Raw genomic sequence first — 12,332 nt, forward strand, 5'->3', positions numbered from 1 at the left:
TTTTTTTTTTTTTACCTGAAAGCAGGCTTCCAAATTTACAGCACTAAACAGAAACAGACTGTAAGCCTGACTCGAAGCAGATCCCAAAATATGCATTTTTCCTAAGCTGTTCAACTAAATTTGTTTCTAGAAATATTAAAAATATTTTATTTAGTATTCTTCAAACATATTTACTTTTACATGAATTCATTTCAAACCTAAAAGGTGATGGTTTCTTGCTCCATGCTTATTTATTCATAATGATCTCTACCACAAAGCCTCACATCTCAACTAAAAATGTATTTTTCCAAGGATCCTACTTGGCAAACTGATAAGTATTTTGTGAACAATGTACACACTTCACAAGAGGAAAGCTGTTCATTCCTCAATACTCATTTCAGAATGTGGTTGTTAAAAGATATCTCTCTAAATACTACAAATGTTTATCTAAGATCAAACTTTCAGATGAGCAGTAGTGGAAGTTAGATACACTCATTGATTACCTTAAAGCATTAATGAGATCCTTTGCTAGTGCTCATTTATTGGCAGAGATAACTGAACACGGAAACAAAAAAAACTAAGTCTGAAATTTATTTGGAGTGTTATACTGTTTCTCTGTTCTGCAGACTGCATTGGAAATGTAAAGGGTACTTCGTGAAAGTACATTGTAAGGTTATTCCTCTCATGCCTTCCTCAGTATGAGTGCAATTCCCCTGCTCTGTGGCTGCTCCAAGACACACAGGTAGATGCCCATCTCATAAAATCTGAGAAGCAGGTTCTTAAATGTAGGTGTATCAAAGCATAAGGCTGGAAATCAGAACACGACATAACATGCACCAGACTGTTATTACTATATGTAGATCTAGGGTAATTTTTTTCCTTTTCCTGATTTGTTGCTGGTTTTATGTTTATTGATGTTTTCATTACCTACTAGTATGACTTTTTAAAATCTTGTTTCAAAATACTGTCTTTGAAAGGTCATCACTGTAATGATGGCAGACAAGGCAGTGTCTGTCTGTTCTTATTTTCCTGGCACAGGAGAACCTGAAAAGTGCAATGCTATTTGGAGGGAGCCTGGGATGGGCTTGAGATTCGACACAAATCACAAGTTAATTGTACCTATTTGATTGAACATGAGGATTGTGGCTTAGAGGAGAGCCAGGGGAAAGCTGCCTGGGGCTTCAGATGAAAATTCCATGACAGAGTAGTGCCTAGAAAACCCAAAGCATAAGGCCCAGACACTGCAGACCAACAGTATTGCTTCGTTTAATGTAATATTTCAATCTACAAACTGATTAGATGCTGTGAGATTAACATGGAGACATTAGAAAATGCAGGATTTATTGAAGATGGATTGTTTTGGGGTTTTTCCTAAGAATCTCAGAACAAATGTAAATAAAAAGAAGGCCAGCAGGAGGTGCATGAAGGATGAGTTAAACTAATGGTTTAATAGTATGGATAGTGAAAGCATTTGCAACTTGTTAAAGTTAATACAAATCAGAATGTATCAATGCTAATTTTCTATTAATGAAAAAAATATTGCAGGAAAAGAGATCTTCAGTGCTATCTGCATCCTCTGCTGACATTATTTTTTTGTTTAGAGCATTGCTCTGTACTTTTAAGAAGCATACAGCACAAAAAGTAAAAATGATTGTTTTTCTAATTATCCTATAACTTCATCTGGAGTAAATGCTGACCATGTGATTGTTCTCTATTTGGTTTTAAGACCCAGTTTGACTTGTGGCTAATATCCAAAGTTATCAGGAATGTTCTTTTGTTGTTCAAATTACTTTTACTCATGATGTGTGCTGTTCTTTCTGCCTTGATCTGTTCATATAGATAAACCTTGCTATTTCACTGAATTTGTCCCTGTGTAGTGGCTATTCAGTCCTGCATCTGTTGTCATCAACTGGCTCTGACTTCAAATCACTGGTTCAGCAACTCTGCTGCAGTTTACTCCTCAGCAGAACAGATATTATGTCGTTTCCTGCCATACTATAGGTACTGTTTCTTTAATGTAAAATACTGTGATAGATGTTATTGAATGGTACTTACAGAACTGGAAATCCCTATTAATAATGATATCATCATTATAAGGTTTTATAATGTTTATAATTTCTTTTTTATCCTTATCAAATAGATAAACGGAAATCTTTATCCTGAAGATAAAACAATGTGTGTTATAGCTTTTTAGGAACATGACATTAGTTTTAACCGTGGAGTTTTTTTATTGTTTTTTTTTAACTCTGGAATTTTTTTATTGTTTCTTTTTATTTTACAGTACACTTTGAAGTTAGACCTTATTTAGACACTTGAAGTACAAAGACAATTAACTGCATTACCTCTAATAGAATGCAAAATGAATGAGTTAATCTAGTTTTCCCCCATTAACAGTATTTTTGAAGGACTAAAGAATTTCTTCTGGGATAGATTGACGTTTTGCCCTTCACTTCATGCCCTTCTGCACAGGATTCTAAATATTTCATATGAAATGGGTGGGAATTAGACTGTGACCTCTTCCACTTCAAGATTATTAGACTATACAGAGATTAATGTAATTCTATGTTCTGTCAAACTTAGAGAGACAGTTAGAGAAAATGTTAATGATTTATTTTGTTGTCTTGTGACAATACACTTCCATTTACTCCAACGACAATATGCTGAGAAATACTTGCTTTTCCATGTCAAATTCCTCATTACATTCATTTTATCCTAGTCACCATTTGTTTACAGCTAATTAACATAGGTTTAAAATACAAGATAAATATACTTGGTTATTTCATTTGGTCACTTGTGTCACACAGGATATACAGTAACTTTTTCCTTTTTTTCTTTTTAAATGATTGATTTAGAGGATATTTAGTCTCAGCATTTTAAATGTAAATGTTGCAGTGGTAGAGAGACAAGTTAGGCAAATAGTGTCTGTATTTTATTTTTCATTTGTTAATTCAGTCCTATCAGTCAGCTACCTGACCCAGTTATATTTGTACATTTAATGCTCTGTTACCTCCTGGTATTTGATAGGGTTTATTCATCACAAATTCTTATTAAAAAGAAAAAATATGCTTAGTTCCACAATCCCTGTAAGATTGAACTATCAGAAAAACTCCATTTTTAAAGCTTACATGAGTAGTTGGAATGTTTTTGATATAGTGCTGTTATTTTCACTTAAGTTGCATAGACGTTGTAAACCAAAACTTTTTAATAAGAATATTCAGAAACTAAATGTATCTCTTAATCAGAAATATGTAGCAATAGCTAAAAGTTGGGGCAAAAATGTCTACAGGTGTGGAAACAATCACAAGTTTTACATTAGCTAAATGCATTTTATGGATGCTTGAGTACGAGTATAATAATATCCCCTAATACTTCTGTGTTTATCATTTTTATGCATTAGGAAAAGTTAAAGCTTATATCACAAATTCAAACATGCAAGCACTGTTCACCAGGGAGGTAGCTATTAATATTTAGTTCTGTTTTTTTCATCCTTTTCATAGTATACCCTGATATCCTGTTAAATCAAATACTTAAAGCCCTGCTTTCAATCAAATGGATGATTCATGGCTGTTTTCATGATATTCCAGAGGGGTTTTGTAATATTGTGTTGGAACACCTAATACATAGACATATTCTGAGGAAAAGCTTCGTTGTACAAATGTTGGCAATTACATTTTACAGGTGTAAAAAATAAAGCAAATGTGCATAAAGCAATTGTTCAATTAAATGCTGTTAATAATTATTTCCAGCAACATGAATCATTTTTATGTCATAGTTTGGACTAGAACTTTATTCTTACAGCTGAATCAACCATTCCAAAACCTCTTTGAGATTGTGTTTAGAGTTCTACAACTTAAACGGACGGGAATTTACTCTAAGGGTGAGGGAGCCCTAGCAGAGGCTCCTCAGGGAGGTTGTGGAGTCTCCTTCTCTGGAAGTTTTCAAAACCAATCTGGACATGTTCCAGAGTGACCTGATCTAGGTGGACCCAATTTAGCAGAGGGATTGGACTATATGATCTCTAGAGGTGCCTTCAAACCCCTATCATTCTATGATTCTATGAATTGATGTAGTTTCTCCATAGGTTCCTTCTATGGAAATAGAGAATACATAAAACCAATTTCAATTTAAGTTAGAACTTAGTTAATATTATCAGCTTGATTGGCATTTTCTTACACTCCCTAGTTGACAAAAAAAAGTATAATAACTTTCATCTGAAGTGGCATATTTGTCCCTGAAATGTGAAGGGGGATAGGGAGGAATTAGTAACTTCTGAAAAATTAATGGAGGATGGCATGTTTTGTCACTCGTTTTCTTACACTCTGCTATGTAAAAACAGGAAAGAAAGACTGCAGCCGTTTTTTGACCATACATTGATAAAAGAGAGAGCAGAAGATGGCCCAATGTACTCATGTTGCCACAGCAATACATACAGCAAGGATTTGACCGTAGTTATGTGTTTCTGTAACTGACAAGAGATCACAGATTCCTCTTTTGGTACCCAGCATAGTGTTAAATTTACTGATTACATTGGCTAGACTAACATATTTTTCAGTTTCTAGAAGGCTGAAATGTGTGATGAGTCCTGCAATGGACAGAGTTTGATGTATCAGACACATATCAGAAGAAAAGACTTGATGTTCTTGACAGTTGCTTCTTGACAGCTCCTCTGTTTGGCTTCAAGGTGACTATTCATAAGCCTTTATCTGAGAGACAAGATGTTACACAGTACCTCCCTCTGATGCAGTCAAATTGCTCTTTCTAAATCGTCGCATATTTCTTTGCTGCAATGGATTTTGCACTCTTGTTATCACCAGTCTGGCAGGTACCACTAAACCACAATATAGTCGAAATACTTTCCCTCTTCAGAGTCACTCCCGTAACGTAATCAATGTAATAAATATACAACATCATGAAAAGTATCTTGTGAAATACATTTTTCCTCACCCTCCCACCTTTCCATGCACAATACATGATTGCCTGATAACAGATAATGATAGGTCTGCAGATTGCCAGAAGTATAATCTTCTCTTCCTCCAAGCTCAAAGCAGCAAGGCTGAGAAATACTAGCCTGTGAAGTTGTAATAAGGAGATCAGGTGATTCTACGAATAACAGTTACTGTGGCAGGTTCCTGAGCCAGCCTGATCTTTAAGTCAGAACTGCTTAGGCCTTTTCTCATAAGGAACGTGTCGAGATCAAGACACTTTTAAACTCAGAAAAGCCATTTTTTATTAAAAGGAAAACTCTGTTTTAAATGGCAACTGGAAGTTACCACTGGAGACAAGAGAATTCTTCATACCCTCTTGTCTCTGTATCATCTGGTTTTACTTTGAACCTTGTTTTTTCTTAGCTTGCCAATCCCAGCAAAATCCACAGTTTGGGCATCCACAAGGTGGGCCCAAACCCTCATTACTGTTGTCCCAGGTGCTCTGAGCACACTTATGAGATCCCCAGGAACTGTGACTAAGCATAAAGAGCAAGCATTGTAGCGAGCAATAAACCAGACTTCACATGGTAGCCTTTGCATCTATGTTGGGTATCAACTGAGTGTGGCTTTTCCACATCTAGAAGAGAATGATGAAGGGAGAGAGGGAAAAGAATTGGGAAATTGTTGCTTTGCCTTTATTGAACTTTCTCATATTAACTTTGGCTTTAAAAGTAGCCATGTAATTTTTCGGAGGCCTGTACTTTGCTATGGATGAACTTATCACTTAGCCTTGCTAAATTCTCAGAAACTATCCTGAAAATTCTCCTTTTTCCATTGAGCACAAAGGCTTTATAAGGGCACATGGTTGGTAGCTTTCTGCTCTTTATTGTTTGGTTTTTGAACTTGAAAACCAGTGCATACTGGATGTTCTGTCTCAGGAGAGGAGAGTCAAAGGGAAGAGTTTGGAATAAATAAAGCATTTCCTCATTTCTTATGTCTTTGGGTTTGTTCTTGGTCTAGTGTTGTTTTTCACAAGCAGTTTAGCTGACTTACCATTTGAACTTGAAAAACACACAAAGAGTCCTTAAAAACAGAGCAGACTGGGCCCAAATGTGATAATTTGTGCCATCCTCCTACCTTCACGTAGGATCAATGTGGGCTTTCGGGCACTTGCTTTTTTAGTTTGTCCTGAAAACCTCTGTTATAATGGTGTTTCTCTGAGTGGTCTTTACCTGTGCTTTACTGTATTGATTGTATTTACCATCAAAACTTTTTTCTTGGTGTTGAATATAAATCAACCTTATGATAATATGAACTAAGCTTCTTGCTCTGAACATGACAGGAACTTGGGATTATTTTTTTAGAAATCTTTTATGTAGTTGCAGAAACAGAAGCTGTCAGATCTCCTGACAGCTGCTCTATCTGTACCAAACAATGCCAATTCATTCCTTTTATTCATGTATTTGAAGTCTGTGATTGTTGCACTTATTTTCAGAAATGATTCTTTGTTTTGTGAAATATGATGTCCAAATTTGATTGCAAAAATAGTTTAGGTCTATTATTGCAATGTAACATTCAAAATATTTCTTATTTAAACTGCTTTTATGTAGGTTATGCATGATGTGATTTGATAGCTTCAGTGTTTTTTAAACTGAAATTAAAAATGTATATAGGTTTTTAGAACTAAGCTGCAGTCCTTCCTCCAAAAGAATTCATATTGCTTTTGGAAAAATGTTGCATTTGTCTTTTAACATTTTCTTCCCTGGCCCTCCGGCATTCTTCTTAAAAGCAGCAATCAAATGTTATTGAAAACTTTGTTTTTTGCTGTTTTTGGACAAAATAAATCTTGCTGCCAGCGAGTTTTTCAGTAAGATTTATATTGGAAGCCTTCAAAAAATAATGTATTTTAAAACAAGTAAAGCAATGGCCCTTTATTGGTATTTCTACTTAAGTTAGACATTTATGTGGAGACAGAGACTTGTGGCATTTTTTAAAAATCTTATTTTTCTTGGTTTTCCCGTTTCCATTTTAATTTTATGTTGGTGATTCATTTGCCTAGAGATATGGCTGCTAGAAATGTATGTCACAAAAATAAGCTAATTGAAGAATGCAATGTATATTTAGTTATTTATTAAGTTTGGAATCAAGCAGATTTGTATATTCTTATGTTAAAAATATTGATCAGGCTCTTTCTCTTATTTCTTTGATGTTTTTAGTCCCCATGGCTTTATTCTGTTTTCATACATTACTATTCTGCAATATTCATTCAAAGACAAGGAAAAACTTGGGATCTGAGAGGAAAATAAAGTAAAAATGAGGAGACCTTGGACATCCCATTAGTTTTCATTCTTTTAGTTAATCTTAGAATGCTTATTTTAATCTGAAAGCAGAGATTCTAATGAATATATATTGTCTCCTTCAAAAGCTCTGTGTTTAAAAGATTGCTTTGAGTTATAGCACATGCTAGATAGAACATGTTAAGAATGTGATGAAATCTTCCCCCAGTTGAATCACACTTCTAAATGATTACACATCAGCAACATATGATTGCTTATGATTCTGTTGGTTTTTTTGAAACTTATCATACTGCTAAGTCAAAAGATGTCAAAGAAATGCTGGTTTTAGCAGCATTTGGGTTCTGTACTGAATGCAATAGTTTTTCAAATGAGACAAGTTGGATGTATCTATAAAAAAGTGAAAGGCACACTTCAACTACAGAAAGGATAGTGCACCTGCATGTTCTCTCATCCAAAGAATAGATGGCTCTTAAATGGACTCTGTGGAGGGAAAATAACAATTGTAAAGAATCCTTATGGATTAATTGCATAAATTAATTAAAGGCAGAAGTGAAAAAGTAAGGTATCTAACTCTAAAGGCAAAAATAAAAGAAAAATCGATACATAGAGAAAAGAATATTAGGTAATTAATGTTAAAAAATCTTTGTGGCAGATGAGAACATTATGCTTCACGATGAGGAACTAAGGTTACTGCAGAATTTGGCTCTTTAGTGTTGTCAATAGCTAGTTGAATGGGTCAGCCATTTGGGCTGTAACCTCCTTTCTCCTACACTCCTCAGAGCAGAGGCTGAGAATGGCCAAGGCCTCAGCAGCATGTTGAGAGGACAGGAATGAACTGGGATAAGACTAACGGAGTAAGAACTTCACTGACCCATTTCCTGCTTTCTCTGCTGCTTTGTATATTAAGAGGGCTCTGGACTTTTGTAGTGTACCAAAGACAGCCAGCAAACCAATGTGAAATGGTACTTCCAGGCATTAGTCCTTTTTTTGTTGGAACCGGCTGCCCAGGGAGGTGGTGGAGTCAACATCCTTAGAGATATTCAAAAGACACATAGATGAGGTGCAGAATGATAATGATTTAGTTTAGTGATGGGCTTGGCAGTGTGAGGTGACTGGTTGGACTCGATGAACTTAAAGGTCTTTTCCAACTGTAACCATTTCATGTAAATGACTGTCTGCTAACAATCTGATTTTTTTTTAAACTTTGCTGAAGATGATAACAGCTCTTATATGGAATAGAAAGTCCTCCCTCAGTGACCTCTGACAAAGTGGGGCCTGAGCACAAAGGGGTAGGGCTCTTGTAGGCACTACACTGCCAGCCATGACTTGAACAATCCAGTGACCAAATAAGTGACTGGTTCCCCTAGGTCCCTGTTGTTGGTCTGAATTGAGCTGGAGGACTGAGTGGTGGAAGTGTATGGGTGTCACAGAATAGCTCTCCATCCCATGTAATTATCCTTCTTCAGAAATAAATTTTATTCCTTTATTTCATACTGAGTGATCTTACCCCATTGCAAATAACAGAATACACTTAAAACAAACCATCAACAAAGTAACATCACTAACAAACCACAGATGATGATCTAAAAGATGAAAATTGAACTAGAGTGGGAAAACTACATTTTTATTAATACAGCTATGCTTACGTTTAAGTTTATTACCTGATAAAGTTTCTTAATTCAGTTTACTTAATTTTTAGTGTAACATTGATTATTCTACCCCAGTAATCCATTTGCCTCTGCATATCCATATTAAAGAGGGACTGGATAAGAGTACTTGCTGTGAACTAGTTCCCATGGGTTGAATAAAAGTGCTCTCTCTTCACACGTACCAGTTTGCTAATTACCATCACTTTGAGCAGGAGAATACTAAACGTAAGATTTAAGCCTTTCTACGAATAACATTGTTCAAAAAAGTTGTTGCTTTTTATTTAAAAAAAAAGAAAAGGAAAAAAAAGGAATTCCTTGGTTGCCTTGTAGCAGCTCCCTATTGGTGCTGTGTGTCGCGTGTACCTAGGATAATTTGAGCTAAATCAAATGGATTTACTGTGGTTTTATATCACTGAGGACAGAACTAGGATAATTTTGTCGTGTTGTGAACTGTCCTAAAGTTAATGCAATCCCATGGATTTTACCACTCTAACTCCGTCTCTTTGAAACATAGGGTCATATTTTGGGTGATTTCCATCTGTTCATAGAATCTGTAGTGCTTTCCTCTCCTTCGAGACCTCTGTACAGTATTTGGCAGTGAGATGTGAAGAACTTCAACATGTTATCTGAGTTGTAAGTAATTAATCATATCAGTCCAACTCCCATCCAACCATTTGTTTTCCTTCTTAGACTTAGCTCTATGGTAAAAAGGTCCAATGGCTTTTAGTTAGTTTGAAATAAGCGCACAGTAATTTTACATCTGTTGCAATTTACCATGTGCCCAGTCCTTGTTTGAGGCAGAGATGATGTTGACAGTCTTGATGTAAGCTTAATTTATTTCAGGTTTAGAATGTCATAAGTAGTTTGGAGACCATCTTTAGCAGTGGGACTGAAACTGGAATCAACTCTTAAGTTTTATACTTACTTCTCCTTTATGACAACATTTTATTTTTACTAAAACTTATTCCTCTGAGTCTTGGTAGAACTTAAGGTTATGGAGATCTGTATTAGTGCACCTTTTGTTTTCTTTGCAAGTTCACTCAATACTAGGGAATACTTTCTAACAATGTTTTTTTTTTAGAAATATCTCTATACATTTAATTGACTGTATTGGAGATGATTTTGCCTACAACAAATCTTCCCATTTTACTGATGAAATTATCTAACAGTGCAATTATTTGCTCTCATTTATTTCCACTACTGCAAGTCAGAATCCATTTCACTGAAAACAGAATTGTATGGGTGTAGTATTGATATAAAGGAGGTCAGATTGAAGTTCATGGTTACCGTGGTTGGCTTCTTTGACATTCGTTTCTTAATAAAGAGTATTTCCATACTTTCCACATGATCATGCCTCCCATGACCAGAGATATTAGCAAATCCTCAAAAACATTTTGGGATCTTTTAATTAAACTGTCTCAATTCATTTGGTAGTTAGGCACCAGAAAGTGAGAGATATCTGACAATCCAAGCCCGTGTCACCATTGTGGATGGATGACAGAAGCTGGAATGGACATTTATTAAGATATTAAGATAAACCTTTCTTTCATTTGTAAGTCGTTTTAGATGGTTGCTCTGTGTATTCTAGGTCTCTAACAAGATTCTTCAGTTGTACAAAACTGCAAGGCACATCTGTGGATGATGAGATACCACACTGACTAAAAGTTGAGAAATCTTTGAGTTGTGTGTGGTCAGAAAAGACAGAACTGCAGAAGCTGGAATTCAGAGGTGATGTTGTCAGCAGTACCTGATGTGGATAGGTCTCAATGAATAGTCTTTCAAACCATTAAGTAAAGATCTTGGTTTACTGCTGAAATTATGAAAACTAGAGTTGGGTTCTTTTTTTCCTTCTCAAACACTGTACTTGGCATCATGCATAGAAAGCAATTTAACTTTAATAATTCTGTAATTCACTTCAGGAAGTACATATCCCAGCAGAGTGTCATATGTCACAAGGTAGATGAAAGTGTAGCATCTTCTCTTCCCTTATCTAATATTTATGTTTAACAGTTGAAAACTGGAAAAGATTTGGTGAGAATATTTGCATGGGCATATGTAATAAGAAATTGGAATATTTTAGTCCAAATGGTTTCCTTTCTTTTTTTCCTCATAAATTGCTTAATTTCTCCCATAACCTTGAGCAATCGTGGAAGTCTCAGGTGATCCATCACATGCTTTGTTTGACTTAAATGAGAAATTGGGACCGTTGCCCAAAACCAAAACAACTGTGGAGAAAGAGAGAAAATATCAAGCATCACCTCTAATTAAACAAAAGGCTTACCTTGCCCACATATTGAGTGTCTGGACCTGTGTACTCCTCCAGCAAGAAAAACTGATTCCACATCCAACCACGCTTGGTGCGGTGCAGTGTTTCTCCATCATTTTCTGACAATCCTATTATCCTTTCACTGTGTGCATGCTTGTTAGTCCTCTTTTGGGATGGTATCATATGAATCACATGAAACATACAGCTCCAAAGCAAAACTATCAGGTAGGAGTAAGTCCTCATAATTTACAGAGATGCTGTTAGCCTCCACTCCTCTAATAATTCACCAGAACGATTTTTTTCAAATGTTATATCCGTCTTGTAAGTAAGACCTAGAGGGTGGAAAAAAGAATTTGAGTAAGTTGCAGTAATTTTATTTCCCTAAGGTCAGGGCCATAAGGAAACAGGAATGCCAATAGCCTACTGATTATGACAGTAGCCCATGGAAATTACATATAACCATAAAAACTGCTCAGAGCAAGCTTTTTAAGATCTCCTTCATCTCCTTCTAATTTCACTCTCTCACACTGTATATAGACAATGGAAAACACAATCTGAGTAAAATAGCTCTTCACCTGAAAACTTCAACTACTAGCAGCACCTTGACACAATGTAATAACCCAAATAGTAAGAAACCTTCCAACCTAGTCTTTCCCTACTCAGCCTGATGCTATTACATCATACTGTCTGTTCAGAATTGTCTGTGAGTCTGAACTTTCTGTTATTTCATGATTAATAAAATGCCTCCTCCCATTTGTTAGGTGTCCAGAGGATCCACCTCTGTTTCGGCACAAAGATGAAATCTCAAGAATTACTGATGCCTTCAATAGATCCTTTATTCAAGAAAGAAAAAGTACTTGTTAGATAAGTTTTCGTAAATAGGAATATTGTGGAGCTTATGAAAATTCTGCATTTGGGACAGAATTCTCATTTAGAATGTGTTTTATTTTTTCCCCACCTGAATGAATGAGAAATTTCATGATATAGGATCTTAGTATTATTATTGATTTTCTGAAACTGGCACTGATATTTTATGTGGAAGTTTGTAAACAACATTTGATCAAACCAAAATCATATATTTTTTCATTCATACTCTTTATTTAGCACTTCATCTGAGATGCCTGTTGTCCCAGTCTTTTCCATAACCCAGATTTTCCTGTCCAGGTTGTGTTTGCTTTAGGATATCTGTAGCTGAGCTGACATTGTAGATTATAGA

General features: G+C 35.5%; 1 protein-coding gene across 2 annotated transcripts in view; it reads right to left on the minus strand.

The window, feature by feature from the left end:
• The window catches only part of CDH9 (cadherin 9), a 68,284-nt gene extending 56,922 nt beyond the window's left edge, over positions 1-11,362 (minus strand). Inside the window, exon 1 of one of the 2 annotated variants that reach the window (XM_061994591.1) lies at positions 11,132-11,362. In XM_061994591.1, coding sequence (XP_061850575.1) covers positions 11,132-11,359 — 228 coding nt within the window. In that variant the 5' untranslated portion in view covers positions 11,360-11,362. The remainder of the gene's footprint in view (positions 1-11,131) is intronic. The other variant, XM_061994592.1, reaches the window with a different exon arrangement.
• Between the last annotated feature and the right edge of the window lie 970 nt (positions 11,363-12,332).

The sequence above is a fragment of the Colius striatus genome, chromosome 4, assembly GCF_028858725.1.
Source record: "Colius striatus isolate bColStr4 chromosome 4, bColStr4.1.hap1, whole genome shotgun sequence".
In the NCBI taxonomy this organism is placed as follows: Eukaryota; Metazoa; Chordata; class Aves; order Coliiformes; family Coliidae; genus Colius; species Colius striatus.